Below are 20759 nucleotides of genomic sequence, written 5' to 3' on the forward strand. Positions count from 1 at the left end.
CGATTTGTCTTATTGGCAATCATGAAATGAAATTCAACCAAATAATTGAGGACTGTCAAAAAGTCTGGTTTATTCTCTCCCAACAAATCGATGATAGCTACTAGTATTACTATTATTATTGTAGTAATGCATTGAATTAACATTTAATAAATCGATGCGCTCTGTCTACATTACATTGTAAAAATAAGTCGCGAAATGTACATATTATGTGTATTACTAGTTGCATAACCAACCAAATTTTTGAATTTATGAACCAATAAATTAAAATCAGAATAATATTTTTGTTTTTGTGTATAAACCACCAAACGTGGAGACACAAATTCCTTATCTACTACTTTCAACTGCAAACATTCAGACGGCTTTTTATTCTCTTTATTTTGAACCACAATTCAGTTTTTTCAAAGAAAAGATCGTTAGAAAAATGAAACCTGTATTACAAATACTTTAAAGCTAGAATCAAAGCGAGAGCCGTACTTATACACAATCAGCTTAATACTACACCAAACTTAAACTAAATTAAATTCTATTTGTCGTTTATTTATGTGTTTACAACTGCGTTTTGATTTTTCTGGATGATGAACATTTCTGTGATTGTTTAATACTGAATACTGAAATAAGTTTACTTCTGCAGCGACATTTTCCACATACATGGCATTTATTTTTGTTTGTGTTCAAATGTCGGGAATTGTATGCTTTTTAAAATACCACTTATATCTAGTTTTGTATGGACACTTTTCACATTTTCAGAGAAAAGTCGTCTAAAAATTCTCAAAAAATTGAGCGGTATAGAAACTTCGAAAAATATAACTTTCAAACAAATCAATCAGTCTGTCTTTTAAATTTTAATGAAAGCAAAATACAAACAGTTGTGATACAAATATTTTAAGACTACAATTAAAATAAAACTTTACACGTGTCCTTCCCTTTTGTGTTTGTAGAAAGTGGATCGATTTTTACATTTGTAAGGACAATGTTTGCATTTGTACCATTTAGCTTTTGTATCGTTCAAATGGCGTCTTTTTATATGAGACTTTAAAGAATTGTTGAATTTAGTCTTATATGGACAATATTCGCACTCGTACCACGTGACTTGTTCTTCCTTCAAATGTCTACAAATTACATGACGTTTCAAAGTCCACCGGTTTTTAGTTTTATATGGACACTCTTTACATTCGTACCACTCGACGTCTTCTTCATGTACTTTGTTAATGTGTCGTTTGAGATCATATTTTCCTCTAGTTTGAAAAGGACACTTTCCACATTTGTACCACTTGGCACTTTCATCGTCTGAATGGATCTGATTTATGTGGCGGCAATCCATATGACGCTTTAAATCACCGTTGTGTATCGACGCATACGGACAATATTTGCACTGATACGGTTTGACCTGCAAATGGGCCTGTACGTGCAGTTTTAAAGAGTGCTTTGTTTTACTTTTATATGAGCACTTGGCACATTCATACCATTCTGGATTTTCTGAATGAATAAGAATTATATGTCTCTTTAAATTTCGACTCAATCTAGTCTTGTAGGGACATTTGTCGCATTCGTAGCGTTTATTTTCATCCGAATGTTTAGCTTCTACATGATTTCTTAAGTTTGCCTGGCGTTTACTTCTAAATGGACAACTGTCACAAGCGTACCATTTAACTTTTTTTTCGTCTTGATGTAGTGCAAGTACGTGTTTCCTTAAATTATCTTTATACCTAGTTCTGTGTGGACACTCACTGCATTCGTACAATTTGATGTTTTCTTCTGTCGCGTGCAACAAATTTGTATGTAGTTTAAAACTCCGTTCCCATCGGGTTTTAAATGGACACTTATCACATGTGTAGCATTTGCCATCTTTTAAATGTATATTACTCACGTGGATTTTTAAACTTGCTTTATTTTTACTTTTATACGGACAGTGTTTGCATTTGTACCGCTTGATTTTTGCTTTCTCTAGATGGTTTACAATAACGTGCCTCGTTAAAGGATTTTTATGCTTAGTTTTAAATGGACACTCATTACACTGGTGCCATTCACTGTCATATATGTCCTCTTCCTTTCCTGTACACGCTGAAGAATGCTGAAGCCACTTTAACACGAAATTTGTTTGGAAGTCGCATTTTTCGCAAACGAAGTTTTCGACAACAAAATCCCAACTTGATTCTTTCTTAAGTCCGTGATTTTTATCAATGTGTTGTTTGAACAGAATCATTAGTTCAGTTTGAAAATCGCAATCTTTGCAGTAATAGACTTCGATTTTGGAATTGTAGCATGTGAATTTTTCCACGGGTGAACGATGTCGTCGCACGTGGTTCACCATTAAGAAAAGTGACGTTGTAAAATAGGGGCATTGTTTACAGTTGTGGACGTTTTTCCATGAAGATCTTCCCCGAACTCGAAGAGATTCAGAATACTCCAAAGTTGACATTTTGATAAGCTAAAACCGCCTTATTACACTGGGGAAGTGTATGCAATTTTGTTTACCTAAATCGTCTCTAGACTATTAGATAAACACCACAGTTTTAACCTCACATTTTCGCGTCAAAAATAATTTCGATTTTTGGAAAAATTAAATAAGTTGCAACCAAAAGTCGCTGCAGAAATGTACTACCGGTAAAAATAGTTACAAAACTTTATTCAAATAACACACAAACAACAAATTATGTAAAAAGTTAGGTTAGGGTGCTCAACGTCAACGTTTCGTGAATTCGAGAACTACCATTCCCATAGATATTGAATAAATAAATAAAAGTGGATATTTTTCCAAAAATTCCCGAAAACGGAGTAAGTACGATTTGAGTTTTAATTTATCGGGACGTGTAAGTCGTTTATTAGACAAATAAAACAATTAATAAATTATCATGATTTTTTTATTATATAATATTTATTAATGATTATAAAAAATTAGGAGCTTTCGATTTGTCTTATTGGGAATCATGAAACGAAATTCAACCAAATAATTGAGGACTGTCAAAAAGTCTGGTTTATTTTCTCCCAACAAATCGATGATAGCTACTAGTATTACTATTATTATTGTAGTAATGCATTGAATTAACATTTAATAAATCGATGCGTTTTGTCTACATTACATTGTAAAAATAAGTCGCGAAATGTACATATTATGTGTATTATCAGTTGCATAACCAACCAAATTTGTTGAATCAATAAACTAAAATCAGAATAATATTTTTGTTTTTGTGTATAAACTACCAAACGTGGAGATACAAATTCCTTATCTACTACTTTCAACTGCAAACATTTAGACGGCTTTTTATTCTCTTTATTTTGAACCACAATTCAGTTTTTTCAAAAAAAACATCGTCAGAAAAATGAAACGTGTATTACAAATATTTTAAAGCTAGAATCAAAGCGAGAGCCGTACTTATACACAATCAGCTTAATACTACACCAAACTTAAAGTAAATTAAATTCTATTTGTCGTTTATTTATGTGTTTACAACTGCGTTTTGATTTTTCTGGATGATGAACATTTCTGTGGTTGTTTAATACTGAAATAAGTTTACTTATGCAGCGACATTTTCCACATACATGGCATTTATTTTTGTTTGTGTTCAAATGTCGGGAATTGTATGCTTTTTAAAATAACACTTATATCTAGTTTTGTATGAACACTTTTCACATTTTCAGAGAAAGAAAAGTCGTCTGAAAATTCTCAAAAAATTTAGCGGTATAGAAACTTCGAAAAATATAACTTTCACAAAAATCAATCAGTCTGTCTTTTAAATTTTAATGAAAGCAAAATACAAACAGTTGTGATACAAATATTTTAAGACTACAATTAAAATAAAACTCTACACGTGTCCTTCCCTTTTGTGTTTGTAGAAAGTGGATCGATTTTTACATTTCTACCATTTAGCTTTTGTATCGTTCAAATGGCGTCTTTTTATATGAGACTTTAAATAATTGTTGAATTTCGTCTTATATGGACAATATTCGCACTCGTACCACGTGACTTGTTCTTCCTTCAAATGTATACCAATTACATGACGTTTCAAAGTCCACCGGTGTTTAGTTTTATATGGACATTCTTTACATTCGTACCACTTGACGTCTTCTTCATGTACTTTGTTAATGTGTCGTTTGAGATGGCATTTCCCCCTAGTTTGAAAAGGACACTTTCCACATTTGTACCACTTAGCTCTTTCATCGTCTGAATGGATTTGATTTATGTGGCGGCAATCCATATGACGCTTTAAATCACCGTTGTGTATCGACACATACGGACAATATTTGCACTGATACGGTTTGACCTGCAAATGGGCTTTTACGTGCTGTTTTAAAGAGCGCTTTGTTTTACTTTTATATGAGCACTTGGCACATTCATACCATTCTGGATTTTCTGAATGAATATCAGTTATATGTCTCTTTAAAGTTCGACTCAATCTAGTTTTGTAGGGACATTTTTCGCATTCGTAGCGTTTATTTTCATCCGAATGTTTAGCTTTTACGTGATTTCTTAAATTTGCCTTCCATTTACTTCTAAATGGACAACTGTCACAAGCGTACCATTTAACTTTTCTTTCGTTTTGATGTCGTGCAAGTACGTGTGTCCTTAAATTATCTTTATACCTAGTTTTGTGTGGACACTCCCTGCATTCGTACAATTTGATGTTTTCTTCTGTCGCGTGTAACAAATTTGTATGTAGTTTAAAACTCTGTTGCCATCGGGTTTTAAATGGACACTTATCACATGTGTACAATTTGCCATCTTTTAAATGTATATTACTCACGTGGATTTTTAAACTTGCTTTAATTTTACTTTTATATGGACAATGTTTGCATTTGTACCACTTGATTTTTGCTTTCTCTAGATGGTTTACAATAACGTGCCTCGTTAAAAGGTTTTTATGCTTAGTTTTAAATGGACACTCACTGTCATATATGTCCTCTTCCTTTCCTGTACATGCTGAAGAATGCTGAAGCCACTTTAACATGAAATTTGTTTGGAAGTCGCATTTTTCGCAAACGTAGTTTTCAACAACAAAATCCCAACTTGATTCTTTCTTAAGTCCGTGATTTTTATCAATGTGTTGTTTGAACAGAATCATTAGTTCGGTTTGAAAATCGCAATCTTTGCAGTAATAGACTTCGATTTTGGAATTGTAGCATGTGAATTTTTCCACGGGTGAACGATGTCGTCGCACGTGGTTCACCATTAAGAAAAGTGACGTTGTAAAATAGGGGCATTGTTTACAGTTGTGGACGTTTTTCCATGAAGATCTTCCCCGAACTCGAAGAGATTCGGAATACTCCAAAGTTGACATTTTGATAAGCTAAAACCGCCTTATTACACTGGGGAAGTGTATGCAATTTTGTTTACCTAAATCGTCTCTAGACTATTCGATAAACACCACAGTTTTAACCTCACTTTTTCGGGTCAAAAATAATTTCGATTTTTGGAAAAATTAAATAAGTTGCAACCAAAAGTCGCTGCAGAAATGTACTGCCGTCAAAAATAGTTACAAAACTTTGTTCAAATAACACACAAACAACAAATTGCATAAAAAGTTAGGTTAGGGTGCTCAACGTCAACATTTAGTGAATTCGAGAACTACCATTCCCACAGATATTGAATAAATAAATAAAAGTGGATATTTTTCCAAAAATGCCCGAAAACGGAGTAAGTAATAAAACAATTAAAAAAATATCATGATTTTTTTATTATATAATATTTATTAACGATTATAAAAAATTAGGAGCTTTGGATTTGTCTTATTGGCAATCATGAAACAAAATTCAACCAAATAATTGAGGACTGTCAAAAAGTTTGGTTTATTCCCTCCCAACAAATCGATGATAGCTACTAGTATTACTATTATTATTGTAGTAACGCATTAAAGTAACATTTAGTAAATCGATGCGCTCTGTTTACATTACATTGCAAAAATAAGTCGTGAAATGTACAATTTATGTGTATTACTAGTTGCATAACCAACCAAACTTTTTGAAATTATGAATCACTAAACTTAAATCAGAATAATATTTTTGTTTTTGTGTATAAAGTACCAAACGTGGAGAAACAAATTCCTTATCTACTACTTTCAACTGCAAACCGTTTGGTCAAATGGCTATTTTTGGAACTGTATGTGACAATTTTTCGGCAGAAATAATTACAAAAATATAATTTGTTCAAATTTTAAATATCCACCATCCGGTGACGTAAGTTGGTGACAAACAAAAAATATCCCTAGCTAAATGATTACTCTTTCTAGTTACCTGCTAGCACCCTGCTAGTTACTACTTAGGGATATTTCATGTTTTACCAACATACACCATCACGTGGTGAATGTTTGTAACCTGACCAAATAATATTTACTATAATTACTTCTGCCGTTTGTATATTTCTGCAGTATAATTTTGCTGTGTTTTAGTTAAAACGATAACATTCGTGCACTTATTGTTGTGTTTTTCAAAAAGTCGAAACGTTATATTTGATGTGAATGTTAGGTTAAAACTGTTTTGTTTATCGGTTGGTCAAAAGGTGAACGTTTTAGGTAAACAAAGTTGCATTTAATCTTCCAGTATAATAATAAGGTGGTTTTAGGTAACCAAAATGTCACTCATGGAATATTCTGAATCTCTTAAAATTTGGGGAAGATCTTCGTGGAAAAACGTCCACAATTGTAAACAATGTCCCTATTTTACAACATCGCTTTTCTTTATGGTCAACCACGTGAGACGCCACCGTTCCACTCTAGAAAAACTGACTTGTGAAAACGCCAAAATCGAAGCATTTTACTGTAAAGACTGCGATTTTCAAACGGAGCTAACGATTCTGTTTAAACAACACATTCGTAAACACCACGGCCTTAAGAAAGAATCAGGGGATGATTCATCAAGCCAGGACTTTGTTGTCAAAAACTACGTTTGCGAAAAATGCGACTTTGAAACAAATTTGTTGTTGAAGTGGCTTCGGCACACTTCAGCGTGCCTGGGAAAGCAAAAAAATCGTCAGAGTGTGAGTTCGTCCAATGAAATACGTTGGTGTTGTGAGGAATGTCCCTATACAGCTAAATCCAAAAGCTGTTTAAAACGTCATGTAGCCAACAATCATTCGAATAAGCAGTATGCTTGCGACAAGTGTCCGTACAAAAGTGGACTTCCTGGAGCTTTAAGAGTCCACATCAATAGAGTCCATTTGGACGAACAAGAAGGTAAATGGTACCAGTGCAATGAGTGTCCGTTCAAAACTAGGTATGAAAGAAATTTAAAGGCGCACGGAATTGTAAGACATCCAAATGGAGACAAAATTAAGTGGTATGGATGCCTCCAGTGCCCCCATAAAAGTCGAAATAAACAATCTTTAAAACATCACATAGAGTGCATACACTTCAAAAAAGAAGACGTTAACCGGTACCAGTGCAATCAGTGTCCATTCAGAACTAAGCATATACGTTATTTACAAAGACACGTTACTTTACAACATCTAACTGAAAAAAAAATTACATGGTACAGATGTGGCAGTTGTTCATTTAGAAGTAAATACGAGGCGAATTTAAAACATCATCTGGTTCTCTGTACAGAAGTAAATTTATTTGAGATTCAAAGAAACACGGATTTTAACCATTCAAAAAATCAGAATGGTGAGAATGCGTGAAATGTTCATATCAAAGCAACTAAAGCATTTTTTAAATAAAATTGTGAAAAAACTAAATGTTTTATTTTCCACCCTTCTAATGTTAATTGCGATTATGGAAAAACGGTTGAAGTTGATGTAGAAATGAAGCCGAAAATCGTCAAAAATAATTATAGATTATACCTAGTAATGATGTATATTGTGTTGCATAATCGAGGAGAGGAAGTCAGTCAACTGGAAAATATTTTTTCTTTAAAATTTTAATAAAAATAAAAAAAGTAAAATAGGGGCACTGTTTACAGTTGTGGATGTTTTTCCATGAAGATCTTCCCGAACTTCGAAGAGATTCAGAATATTCCAAAATCGACATTTTGGTGCCTAAAACAGTCTTATAAATGCAACTTTGCTCACTGAAATATATTTGAGCCACCAGGACTCACTTTAAAATTATACGTGAACAATCACTTTCGAGACATAACCTCAAAAATTGAAACCACCAATAACAACAGTTTGTAGCCTTTAACTTTGTTGACGTTTAATATCCTCGATGAAGTTGAAAAAAACACATGTTGGAGACAATTTCTTTGGGTTTAGATTCGGAATAGTTGTTAAATTAAAATTAACCCCAAAAATGTGCAATTTCCAACCAAACAATGACGTCACTGTCACGTGATTGTCACGTGACCCACCTGAGCAATGGTCCGGTTTCTACATGAGAGTGCACGGGATTCGGGAGGCGAAGGTTCCAGAAAGAGTGAAAAAGTACTTTTGTGGCATTTGTCCTAAGACAATAAGTTACAAAAGCACATTAAGTCACACTGGAGAAAGACCATTCGGGTGTCCCGCTTGTGATAAGTGTTTTATTGATAAGTCATACATTAAACAACACTTGAAGACTGCCCATAATGTGTTTTAAAACAACTAGGTTAATAAAATTATCAAACCTAGAGTTAGTTTATTCTTGAGATTACTCAGTCCAGCGATGAGCGCACATTGGGTTTGTGCACACGTAATACAACCTCATTTCTTCCTCAGCGCGACGGGTCTGAGCTTGGAAGAAGACCGCCTCTCTGAACATTAAAAAAAATAATAGAAAAGGTTACAAGGGAGCACGAATTTACCTGTGGTTACACTCAGGACAATGATGGTCTTCCGTACGGGGAAGAGTAGGATCTGAGATGACGTCAGCGACGATGTGGGTCAGTTCACTGTAAATACACATTACATAAATTATATTCAAATGGGTAGTCTTTATTTGCATTTTTTAATATTAAATTAGGCAGATTTCTGCTCTATGTACCGCATTACGTAAAAAAAGAATTAGGCCCGCCCACCCACCCTCTCTTTTCTTGGAAGGTTTGTGATTTGCCAAAATCAGTCTTATTTTGGCAAAAACTAGCCCCGCCCACCCACCCTCTTCTCATTCTAACGACTAATTATGTTTCTATGTCGAGTGAGAGTTGAAACTAATTGAATCCGGAATGTGAAAAAGTCAAAAAATAGCGCTAATCGTAACTTTTTTTGTTGAATTATTTGCTATGACCTGACTTGACCTGACCTATTCTAACTTCTGTATTGTCTCAAATAAACAAATTTTAAACATTTCTGTGAAAATACCTATAAAAGGCACAAATACACTCTTAAAACAATTGTATTTTGTAAAACAAAAGTTAATAAAAATTTCCTTCATCTACAAATTTTTATACCGAGATATTTTTAAATTGCTACATTTCAATTGGTGATTTTGGAAAAACTTCTGGATACTGAAATATACAAGAAAATGTATTTAACTAATTTTCGAAAATAGTTGAAAAATATGTCAAAATTGCCAAAATCACCACTCTCTATTTTCTTGTAGGATATGTCATCTGCCAAAATCTGTCTTATCTTGGGAAATATTAGCCCCAACTCCCTTCTCATTCCAACGACTAATTTTATTTCTGTCCAATATAAGATCATTCAATCCATTCAGAGCGGATAAAACCAATCATTGAAATAGAGACAGGGTGGGTGGGCGGGGCTAATTATGTTCTTCTGTCGAGTAGGAGTGGAAACTAATAGGATCTAGGATGTAAAAACAGTAAAAAAAGCGCTAATCGTGACTTTTTTTTGGTCGAATATATCAAAAGTGCCAAAATCCAGTCTTATCTTATCAAATACTAGCCCCGCCCACCCACCCTTTATTTTCTTGTAGGATATGTCATCTGCCAAAATCTGTCGTATCTTAGAAAATATTAGCCCCACCCACCCACCCCCTCTCCTCATTCTAACGACTAGTTTTATTTCTGTTCAATATAAGATCATTCCATCCATTCAGAGCGTATAAAACCAATCACCGAAATAGAGGCCGGGTGGGTGGGCGGGGCTAATTATGTTCTTTTCTCGAGTGGGAGTGGCAACTAATAGTATCTAGGATGTGAAAAAAGTAAAAAAAAGCACTAATCCTAACTTTTTTTTGGTCGAATATGTCAAAAATGCCAAAATCAGTCTTATCTCAGCAAATATTAGCCCCGCCCGCCCACCCCCTCTTCTCATTCTAACGACTAATTTTATTTCTGTTTATAAGGTCATTACTTTCATTCAAATTGGATAAAATCAACCACTGAAAAGGAGACAGGGTGGGTGGGCGGGGCTAATTTTTGTTATACTATTTGTTACAAAATTTATTACTTATTTCATGCACCCGACCTGACTTGACCTAACGTGATCTGACCTGTTGTGATTTCTTTATTGTCTCAAATAAACAAATTTTAAACATTTCTGTGAATATATGAAACCACAAAGTACACTCTTACAACTATTGTATTCTGTAAAACAAAAATTATTAATAATTTCCCTTTTTATCTACACAAATTTTATACTTAGCGATTTTGACGGAACTGTAAAAATTTCAATTGGCGATTTTGGAAAAACAGGAATTTCCAAAGGAACGACGCCGAAAATGACTTTTGGATGTTGAAATCTACAAAAACATGTTTTCGGAAATGGTTAAAAAATGGTCGAAAATGCCAAACTTCAAATCAGTTTCATCTTATCAAATACTAGCCCCGCCCACCCACCCTCACTTTTCTTAGAAGGTATGTGATTTGCCAAAATCAGTCTTATCTTAACAAGTGCTAGCCCCGCCCACCCACCCCTCTTCCCATTCTAACGACTAATTTTATTTCTGTTTAGTATAAGATCATTCATTTCATCAATCACTAAAATAGATACGGGTGGGTGGGCGGGGCTAATTATGTTGCTATGTTTCAATTGGCGATTTTGGAAAAACCATAGAAATCTTCGAAGAAACGAAGTCGAAAATGACTTCTGAATATCGAATCTACAAGAAAATGTCTTTCGGTAATTTTCGAAAATAGTTAAAAAATGGTCGAAAATATCAAAAGTGCCAAATCAGTACTATTTTATCAAATGCTGTGAAAATACCTATAAAAACTACAAAGTGCATTCTTGAATTAATTGTATTTTGTGAAACAAAAATTGAAAACAATTTCCTTTTTATCTATAAAAATTTTATACCGAGCGATTTTAAAGGAACCGCAAAAATTGTTATATTTCAATTGGCGATTTTGAAATAACGGTAGAAATTTTTGAAGAAACGAAGCCGAAAATGATTTCTGGTTGAGAAATGGTCGAAAATGTCAAAAGTGCCAAAATCCGTCTTATCTTATAAAATGCCAAGATTTTTGGAAAAAAAAATCAGAACTGTACGACGCATTTTGAATTAATATATGGTATATTTTTTATTATTTAAATAAATTGTACTATTGACAAATATTTAATATGACGGGGGCTTTCAGAATACGTTACTTTCTCACTGTGAGGATTCTCAAGCGAGTCTATTATGTTTAACACAGATATTTATCTGTCACATTTTTTTGGTTGATTGAACTGTTTTCAGGGGCTTAGAACATGAAAAAGCTGCAGTTTCAAGTATAATACATCTACACTACATTAATATAATTTTTTCATAAAAAAGGAAAAAATTTGTCTTGTGGCTTTATTGTATTAACAATTGTAACCAACGATTTCTCAGCAAACGTGGAACTTTTCAAAATTCTTTGTAACGGTTCTCTCCGAAATTCTATTTCTCGTCCCTTTTTATCGCCATTATCTTTATTTTTTAGTTTTGATTTTTGTCATACGCTCAAAAATGCGAGAAATCTCTTTATGGATCGCGATATGATGAAATAATATCTTCAGATTTTATAAAAGAAAATATATGTAATTGAAAAAAAAAAAAAATCCAAATTTTTCAAAACATAATTCCTATTACGTCATTTGGTATACGTGACGCACATTTAAGATTACCATTTCTTTTTTTAGAAAAAGTTCGAAATTTGAGCATTAATGCTGAAAATACCATGTACTCAACATCTGTTGCCTTCATGACCAGATATATTAAAAGAAAAAAAAAACATTCATTACTAATTATTATATGAATAACATCAAAATTATTCAAAATGCATGGCGAGATGGCGCTAGTTACCCAACGAATGCTCAGATCTTAGTTAGCCATGCTAAACTTTCTAAATCCTGTGATATGGCAACACAGTTATCAACGTGCTAATAATTTCTGACCACATCTGAACCAAAAGTACTTACTCAATTTCGTGCATAATTTTATTGACGTAGATGCACTTGGAGTCCGCGTGCTGTTTGTAGTCGCAGTTGCGACACGCATACAACAGAATCTTGTTTTCCTTGTCCTCCTTGGGGTACAACATGTTGTTGCTGCGACAAAAACATGTTGAGGTTTGTTGGGCGAGGCGAATTTTTCACTCACCACTCCTGGCAAAACCTTATACCGACGAACCCCGGGCCTTCGCTGTGAGAATCGTACCTCGACATTTTCTTTTCGTTTTAGTTTCGCGCTAAACCTTGAAACAAATATTTGGAGATTGTTTGGGTCAAACACGAACAAAACAAATGGCGTCTTGACTTGACATTTGACGTTTTTGACGTTTCTAGCAGGCTGCCAACTTTACGAAATCGCATTATTTATCCATTTATTATTATTATTATTCACAATAAAAGACTACTAGCAAAACAAAAAAACCAACTTAATAAATTCAGCTTAACACTACTACACAAAGCATAAAGTAAACTAAATCCTACTTATGTTTTCTGTTTGTGTGTTGCCATACACTTGATTTAGTTTTCCTTTTGTAAGCGCAGTATTCACATTTGTACCATTTAGCTTCCCTTTCATCCAAATGGAGACTATTTACGTGACGTTTTAAATGAAATTCGCGTTTCGCCTTGTATGGACAATAATCGCACTGATACGGTCTAGCCTCCAAATGGACGATTTGATGCGTTGTTACATTTTTTCTTGTTTGACTCTTATATGAACACTTTGCACATTCAAACCATTCTCGTTTTTCTGAATCATTAACACACCTATGTCTCCCTAACCCTGAAATAAAATTAGTTCTGAATGGACACTTCTCGCAATTGAACCACTCAACTTCCATTTGATTCAGATGCCGAGAAATTAGATGCCTTTTTAAATCAATCTTCTGTCTAGCTTTAAATGGGCAATTTTCGCATTCATACCACTCAATTTTGTCTTCAGTTAGATGTTTTGCAACTATGTGTCTTTTTAAATTTGCGTTACGCTTAGTTTTGTAGCGGCACTCACTGCATTCGTACCATTTAATGTCCTCTTTATTCAAGTGTGAGTTCACACTTTCAAGATTTTTTTTCTTTTTTGTGCATGCTGAATAATGCTGAAGCAACTTTAATGAGAGATTGGTTTCGAAGTTGCATTTTACGCAAACGTAGCTTTGTATGCGGAAATCCTCACTTGATAAATCCTCTTTTTTACGGCAGTGATGTTTATTGATGTGTCGTTTGAACAGGACGGTTAGTTCCGTTTTAAAATCGCAGTCTTTACAATAAAACGCTTCAATTTCGCTTGTGCAAGTGGATTCTTCCACGGGGAAACGGTGTCGTCTCACGTGGTTCACCATAACCAGGAGCGAAGTTGTAAAATATGGGCACAGTTTACAGTTGTGGACGTTCTTCCATGAAGATCTTCCCCAAATTTTAAGAGATTCAGAATATTCCAGAATCGACATTTTGATGCCTAAAATAGTCTTATTAGATTAGGGAAGCAAATGCAACTTTGGTCACCGTTTAGATTTGGGCCACCAGGACTTAATTTAATCCAGGCATTTTCAAATTTCCTGTGGTCAAATATTTTTGAGGTACATAACCTCAAAAAGTGGAACGACCAATGACAATCGTTTGGAGTCTTTTAAATTTTTTGACATTTTACGATTTGATGTATATTGTGTTGCATAATCGAGGATAGGGAGTCATGTAATTATAATTTTTCTGGGGTTTTCCCTTTGAATTGCTGAATCTGTCTGGAAAATCCTGCAAATCTTTGAGGATTTATGTAAAACATTTCGAAGAGGAACCCAGTTTGAGACTGTGCAACAAGAAATAAACATCAAATAAGTGTAATACTGTTTAAATAATAGTAATTTATCTACGTTCAAATACGATAAGATTACCTTTTCCGGTTCTGTCGGTGATGAAATATACAAAGAGTTGTAAAAGCCATAAATAGACACCGAACGAATGTTACTGACGTGCACAAGATGTAATTATTTGTGAAAATTCGTAACATCATCTTCATTAGTGTCGTTGGTCTTGGAATGTTGCAGGTGAGTAACAACTTTTTTTTTATTAATAAAGTTAAAACAAATATGTTAAGCTGTTTTGTGTGCACATGTTTTAGTTTCAAATTCCTTTGACTTCGTCATTTAACTATATTTGTTGAAAGCAATATTTATTTTTATTTTTTTTTTTTACATTAGTTTGTTGATTGCTAGCAGGTTATGTAGATGTTTGTGATTGTGTGAGCAAGGTCATGACATTGTAAATTTTATCACGCGAAGGTTTTTTTTTTTTTTTTTAGAACGAAGATACGTCAAATTCATCCGGTCAGTCTATTCGTAAAATATCGCTGGTAATTTAAATTTAAAACTATTACAATTAACATTATAATAACAATTTTCAGCTTTTTGAAAAAAGGACTGGCACTACTGACAGAGGGAAGGATTACGAACACCTCTACATCACCCACTTGCTCCTCAAACTCATAACCGACGACAGAATCGAAGACTTCTACCTCTCATCCAACGACAAAAAATTCGGTTCCTTTGACGACATCGTCGTCAACATCAAATACCATGACCAAAAAAACACCACACAAACCTACGCCATCCAGCTCAAACAAAGCAAAAACACGATCGTACGAACCAGAAACCTCACATCCGAAAAAGGCAACTTCAGTATTAGCCAGTACCTTGAAGACTACACCAAAAACTTGAGCAAAATCCCGAACCTCAAACTAATTTTATTCACCAACTGTTCCACACAGATAGACAGAGATTTTAAAATCAAAACCGGCGGTGAAGAATTAGACCTACAAGTATTAACAGTCACCGAAAACTACTTATTTTCAACCCACAGCCAACCCTGGTGCCACAAGTTCACCACAAACAAGTATGAAAAGTTTTTTAACAATTTTTCACTTTATAGTGCTCAAGCGGACGTCGATCGGCTCGAAGCCATCACGTCTAAGTCGTTCTGCGAGCGCTTCCACACCACCGACGGTAGTTTCACGGAATTTAGTAGCTTCATTTGTCGATGGAGTGTGAAAAGCGGAAGCAAAGAGAAGTTGTACAAAGAATGGGTGAAGAAGGTGATTATGTTGTGTGTTTTGGGACCACTGGTCAAACCTTTGGTGTTTTGTGGTGGTCGAGGTGTCAACGACAAAGGGCGAATTTTCAGAGAGGTGGTGGCGGAAATGCGAGTGGTGACGGTTGCTCAATCGAGTTACCGGAGGATTAAGACGGTGTGGCAAGATGTGGTGGAGCTGCTAGACGACGACGAGATGACAAAAGTCGACGAAATTCGAACCAAGTACCAAATTCGTGGCGAGTTTAAACTGAGGAGCGATTTGTACAAGGAAGATAAGGATGTGAGTAAGGTGCTGTGGTTGCTGGGGAAGTGTCCGTTGGTGGTGGAAGAACACCCAGCGGTGTATCAAGCAATGCCGCTGGGTGGTACCTTCATAGTAGTGTCTGCCAAAGTCCAAAAGAACTTTCTTTCGATTTCTGATATTCTGTGTGATCAAATCTTGAACGCTTTCACGTACTCTCTCGAAGAGCAGAAAGAAGAAACGTTGAAAAGTCTATACTTGGAGTCACAATTTTGGGGTACCATCACCACCGATAATCTAGTACAAATGATCGATGGCCCGCTAGTTATAGGTCAACCTGAAGTGTCTCTTCCACCTTGCCACGTCACGAGAACCCTCTGGAAAATCTTCATCGACTTGGGTTTTCTCAAAGACTCCACAAACACCGTCCTCGTCATCAGTGGCTTACCAAACGTAGAACTCTTTTGTTGTATTTTTGACTACGTAGAAGTCTTCGACTTCGACTCAAGTGAAAGACTTGACCATTGCAACAAAACCAACGGAAACGTCGTCTACGTAAGCCAAAGGGTCATCCCACAGGAAGAATTCGATAAGTTCTGTGCCACCAAAAAGAGAAAATGTTACCAATTCAAGTACGTGAGACAGTGTTACGAATGGTTGAGAGGGACCAACATCGAAGAAATCAAAAAGTACCGATTGAACCACGAGTACGTCAACGATGGCATTTCCGAGTACGACCTTTTTGGTGACGGCGAAAACAACATAAACATAGTTTGTGCCAACTCAGGCATGGGAAAAAGCACCCTGATGAAGAGTTTAAAACGAAACAGTTCGTCCAAAACCTGGACGATTTTTCTCTACGCCAGAAAGTACGCCTTACTGTGTCGACAAAAAGTCGACGTCGACGTATTTCTAACAAACTTGGCGATTGATATCTGCCAAAAGTACGACGACGCAGACATTTTCAAAACCCTGATGTCCAAACGCCGAGTCAGGATCATATGGGACGGTTTAGACGAAGTGTCCAATGAAAGTCTGGACGCTATAATCAACACCATCAAGCAAATTTCGAGCACGAAAATCAAACAGTGGGTGACTGCTCGAAACACGATCAAAACTCTTCTAGAAACAAAACTACAAACCTTTTCCTACAGGATAAAGCAGTTCAGTGGTGAAGAACAACGCGTTTACATCCAGAAGCGACTAAACTTTGCAGACTCCGAGTTGTTCGAGATTTTCAAAACCGTGGAAATCAAAATGCAGCCGTTTTGCAACAACGACGTTCTTGGAGTTCCACTACAGATCTACATGTTGACGGAACTCTTCTCCCGAAACAAGAAAAAGTACTTGAAGTTGTTGAACCGCACGTTCACTCTTCTCGATTTGTACGAGAACTTCGTCCGAGAGAAGTTCTACGTCCACTACGTGGAGAAGTTGAAGCTGGATTTGAGCATCGAAGACAACTACGCGAAGTTCGTGCGGGAGATGGAACAACGACTCGAGTGTTACAAGAGGGTGGCTTTTGACACGTATTTGAGTAACAAAGGGTTGCTTTCGTACTTCCAGAAACCCGACAGTTTTCTCGTCGAAGTGAAAACCAGACGCGATTTCGTGGGTTTCATCAGTACTGTATCCGACGAAATGGTACCAGAGTTCGTCCACAACTCCTTCGGGGAGTACTTCGCAGCGGCGTACTTATTCGACAACGACAAGAACAAAGCACGAGACCCCAGATTTACCCAAAACGACGATTATAATAATATCCGGTTTTTTCTCGACTTGATGTTGACCAAAACGTCGCGAGCCCATTCGGCGGTGTTGAACAAGAACTCGATGCTTTTGGACGAGTGTTCTGCCGAAGACTTGAAGAGTAAGGATTTGGTGGGTCGAGGGGTGTTGGAATTGTCGTGTGCGTGGAGCAAGCAGTACGAGATTGTCAAGATACAGAAGATGGGCTTCGGGAGGTTTAACATTCATAGTAGGTACTTGGACGACAACGCCAAGAGGCTTCAGTATGGAGAAGTCTATAGAGATTTCGTCAAGGTTGAAGACCCACGAATGACGAAGTTGTTGTTGTTGCTACCTTTTCTGGTGTCGGTTTATTCGAAGATGCGTCTGGACGATGAGTGTGCCGCTATGGTGATCTACTACTCGGTAGTGTTTGACTATGCGGTCATCTTCAAGTATGTCGATGAAGTTCCGGAGCTGAAACGGACATATGATAATTTTGATCCGGTGTATCTGCTGTCTGTAGCTTTAATTTATGAGTCGAGGCAGTGTCTGCAGGAGTTCGCTTTGAAGAAGCCATTCCGTGACGCTTTGGGTAACAATCTGGACATCCTCTTGTACGCTTGTCAGCTCCAAGGACAAGAAATCTTCTCCGTAATTGTCGAACACGTCGTGGATATCAATCAGCTTATTTACTACGCTTGTTGTCAAGGAAGATTTTCCAATGTCCACTTTCTGGTGACCAAGGGGGTCAAAACTTACATCCCCGACGACCACGGACGGACTCCTATCCACTACAGTGCTGATAACGAAATCGACGGTTTGCGCATTTTGGACTTCCTGCTTCTGATAGGCGCAAGTCCCAATATACTAGATAAGAAAAATCGGCACCCTCTGCATTATGCGTGTATGAATGGCCGCTTTGGTCCCAATATAGTACAAATGTTATTAGACACTAAGTACCTCAACCACGTGGATATTTATAATCGAGTCCCTTTACATTATGCGTGCGATAACGAAGACTGTGGACTCCAAATTGTCACAATTTTGCTAAACCAAGCAGCCCAAACCCAAGTCCCGGACGTCAACGGACTCACCCCTTTACATTATGCGTGCATGAACTGGAAGCAAGGTTCGCGCATCGTGGACTTACTAATGCAAGCCCACGCCGATAAAACAGTCCAGGACTTCAACGGCCGCACTCCTTTACATTACGCGTGCAAGAACTACTTCCGAGGCTCCGAAATCGTCGACTTATTGGTCGACAACACCCTTGTCGACACCCCAGATTCCGAAAACCGTCTCCCTTTACACGATGCGTGCGAACGCGGATCTTCCACCACAGTGCAAACTTTAATGCGCCATAGCGACAAAATCGACCCCGCAGATAATAAAGGTCAAACTCCACTTCACAACGCGTGCAAGAACTACGTCCACGGTGACAAAATCGTGCAGCTACTGTTAGAAAAACGCGCGAAAATCGACAGTGAAGATTTGAACGGTCGACAACCATTACATTATGCGTGCGAGTTCGGTAAAGCTTTAACTGTGTCATTTTTGCTTCTGAAAGGTGCTAAAGTCAATAAAGTTGACGCTCAAGGACGGCTTCCGATTCACTACGCTTGCATGAACGTCTACCAGAGTCCTTTGATTGTCAAATTGTTGATCGATCGGATTTCGAGGGTGGGGGTGGCAGATGCTGCTGGACTTCTTCCCATACATTATGCGTGCGAATATGCGGATGTTAATTGTGTCCAGTTCTTGATTGACAAGAGTGAGATGCAGTTGGTAGTGCCGGATGCTCAAGGTCGGGTGGCTTTACATTATGCGTGTTTGAATTTCAATCATGGGTTGGATATTGTGAGGTTTTTGATCCGAGCGGGGGCGAAGTGGGACGTGAAAGATAAGTGGGGGCGCATGCCCTTACATTATGCGTGTCAGACGGGGAATATTTATAATGTGGTGGGGCTGGTTGACGTGATGGGTGGGAGCATAAATGTGGGGGATTTGGAGGGGCGGAAGCCGATTGATTATGCGCGCAAGGGGAAGAACTATAACGTTGTTCAATTGTTGAAGAATTTGGAGAGCGGGGGGAGTTTGGAGGTTCCTCTTTAAGGGGCCTCGCTAGACGAGGTATAACATTTTTTTGGTTTTTTGTATGAAAAAATGATATTAATATTGATGTGTCATACATCAAACTGCAGCTTTTTTCGTATTCTAGGGCGCAGAGACCAGTTCAGTCAACTAAAAAAATATGGCTGAGAAATATCGTAAAAAAGCACCATTTTATGTTTTCTTTTCAAGTTTTTTGAGTCATAACCATCATAAAATCGCTTGAAAATTCGCACATGAATAAAACATCACTTTTTACAGGGCGCAGAATCATTAAATGTTTGTTTAAATAATAATGTGTTTATTAAAATCAAAATATACCACAAATTAATGCAAAATACGTCGAATAATTTTAACAGGAATATCAGAGGAAAATTAATGATCTATTGGTTAGCAGAGTTTTTAACCAAAACTAACAGTTATTGAAAAAAATGGGTATCAATTCGACAGAATTTGAGGCGTTAGTTCAGTAGTTTGCCGATAGGAGCGCCACTAAAATTTACGGAAGCGACTTTCAGGTAAAACCCTTATCGCCTGCTTTACCATAAGCTGATTGTTAGAGTTTTCGGCTGATTTTGCTAATTTATGGCAAGGAACTCAGCTTTATAACAAGGCGCCAGGACCGGCCGTAGTAATCTATTGTTAAGAAAATTAACTTTTACGCAATGAGGGACTATCACAAAACCGAATTAAAACTGGGGAACTATAATATTTTTACTCCACTCAGGATCCTGAATTCAATACACATGATTACTAAAAATTCATTGTAATATTATCGTTAATATATATTTTGCTTTGTTAATTAATAAAACTAATAAACATATTTATAATAATAATAAAAAATATATAAAATACAGCTTTTGTTTAACACGTGTAAGTAGCTACTTATCCCAGAAAGGAGGTGTTTTAAAAAAGCCCTACGCCCAGTAACTTCTCCCTTCATTGTTTACTCGAAAAAAGTGCTCGTATATGTTTTCATTTGCCGAGAGATCATTTTCAAAATATATTTATAATAATAATAATGGGTCTTAATAATAGTTTATTTCCCTACAGGTTACACCCAATTACAGGAAAATATACAATACTTAAGATTAAGGCAAACGGCGTGAAATTAAAGACAATAACAAAACTAAAAATTAGGCTTATTCTAAATACTTAATAACATAATCAGAAATCTCTTTAAATGGTGTAAAATAAAGATCACATTCATCAGCTATTTGATTAAAATGCTCACACATAACACTTACCGGTGAATTATTTGATACATTTGTTCGGCCTATTTTGGGGTAAAATGTAATATGTTAGCGGGAATTATGTCTAGATACCGCAAAGTTTAATTTTGATAAAAGCAGAGAGCTATCAATGATGTTA

The 20759-nt window shown here is 36.3% G+C and overlaps 6 protein-coding genes across 6 annotated transcripts; 2 read left to right on the forward strand and 4 right to left on the reverse strand.

Annotated features, from left to right (window-relative positions):
• Nucleotides 1-435: 435 nt before the first annotated feature.
• Nucleotides 436-2661, reverse strand: LOC135140411 (zinc finger Y-chromosomal protein-like). The gene is made up of 2 exons (XM_064070940.1): nt 2476-2661; nt 436-2428 (listed from the first exon to the last, which is right to left on the reverse strand). The coding sequence occupies exon 2, from the start codon at nt 2417-2419 to the stop codon at nt 908-910; it is 1512 nt and encodes a 503-aa protein (XP_063927010.1). The 5' UTR covers nt 2420-2428; nt 2476-2661; the 3' UTR covers nt 436-907.
• Nucleotides 2662-3723: 1062 nt separating this feature from the next.
• Nucleotides 3724-5514, reverse strand: LOC135140525 (zinc finger X-chromosomal protein-like). Its single transcript, XM_064071113.1, has 2 exons — nt 5333-5514; nt 3724-5285 (listed from the first exon to the last, which is right to left on the reverse strand). Exon 2 carries the CDS (start codon nt 5274-5276, stop codon nt 3858-3860), a length of 1419 nt encoding a protein of 472 aa, XP_063927183.1. The 5' UTR covers nt 5277-5285; nt 5333-5514; the 3' UTR covers nt 3724-3857.
• Nucleotides 5515-5527: 13 nt separating this feature from the next.
• On the forward strand, nt 5528-7631 carry LOC135140526 (RE1-silencing transcription factor-like). The gene is made up of 2 exons (XM_064071115.1): nt 5528-6506; nt 6557-7631. The coding sequence occupies exon 2, from the start codon at nt 6566-6568 to the stop codon at nt 7607-7609; it is 1044 nt and encodes a 347-aa protein (XP_063927185.1). The 5' UTR covers nt 5528-6506; nt 6557-6565; the 3' UTR covers nt 7610-7631.
• Nucleotides 7632-8428: 797 nt separating this feature from the next.
• LOC135140594 (DNA-directed RNA polymerase II subunit RPB9) lies at nt 8429-12532 on the reverse strand. The gene is made up of 4 exons (XM_064071205.1): nt 12375-12532; nt 12194-12322; nt 8710-8796; nt 8429-8658 (listed from the first exon to the last, which is right to left on the reverse strand). Exons 1-4 carry the CDS (start codon nt 12437-12439, stop codon nt 8556-8558), a joined length of 384 nt encoding a protein of 127 aa, XP_063927275.1. The 5' UTR covers nt 12440-12532; the 3' UTR covers nt 8429-8555.
• A 51-nt stretch (nt 12533-12583) lies between these two features.
• LOC135140593 (zinc finger Y-chromosomal protein-like) lies at nt 12584-13822 on the reverse strand. Its single transcript, XM_064071204.1, has 2 exons — nt 13727-13822; nt 12584-13679 (listed from the first exon to the last, which is right to left on the reverse strand). Exon 2 carries the CDS (start codon nt 13669-13671, stop codon nt 12703-12705), a length of 969 nt encoding a protein of 322 aa, XP_063927274.1. The 5' UTR covers nt 13672-13679; nt 13727-13822; the 3' UTR covers nt 12584-12702.
• Nucleotides 13823-14101: 279 nt separating this feature from the next.
• LOC135140534 (uncharacterized) lies at nt 14102-19575 on the forward strand. The gene is made up of 3 exons (XM_064071123.1): nt 14102-14265; nt 14520-14570; nt 14622-19575. The coding sequence occupies exons 1-3, from the start codon at nt 14257-14259 to the stop codon at nt 19389-19391; spliced, it is 4830 nt and encodes a 1609-aa protein (XP_063927193.1). The 5' UTR covers nt 14102-14256; the 3' UTR covers nt 19392-19575.
• The last annotated feature ends 1184 nt before the right edge of the window (nt 19576-20759 follow it).

Source organism: Zophobas morio, unplaced genomic scaffold (genome assembly GCF_036711695.1).
Source record: "Zophobas morio isolate AGI-343-1 ecotype UQ-CSIRO unplaced genomic scaffold, CSIRO_AGI_Zmor_V1 ptg000040l, whole genome shotgun sequence".
Taxonomy (NCBI): domain Eukaryota; kingdom Metazoa; phylum Arthropoda; class Insecta; order Coleoptera; family Tenebrionidae; genus Zophobas; species Zophobas morio.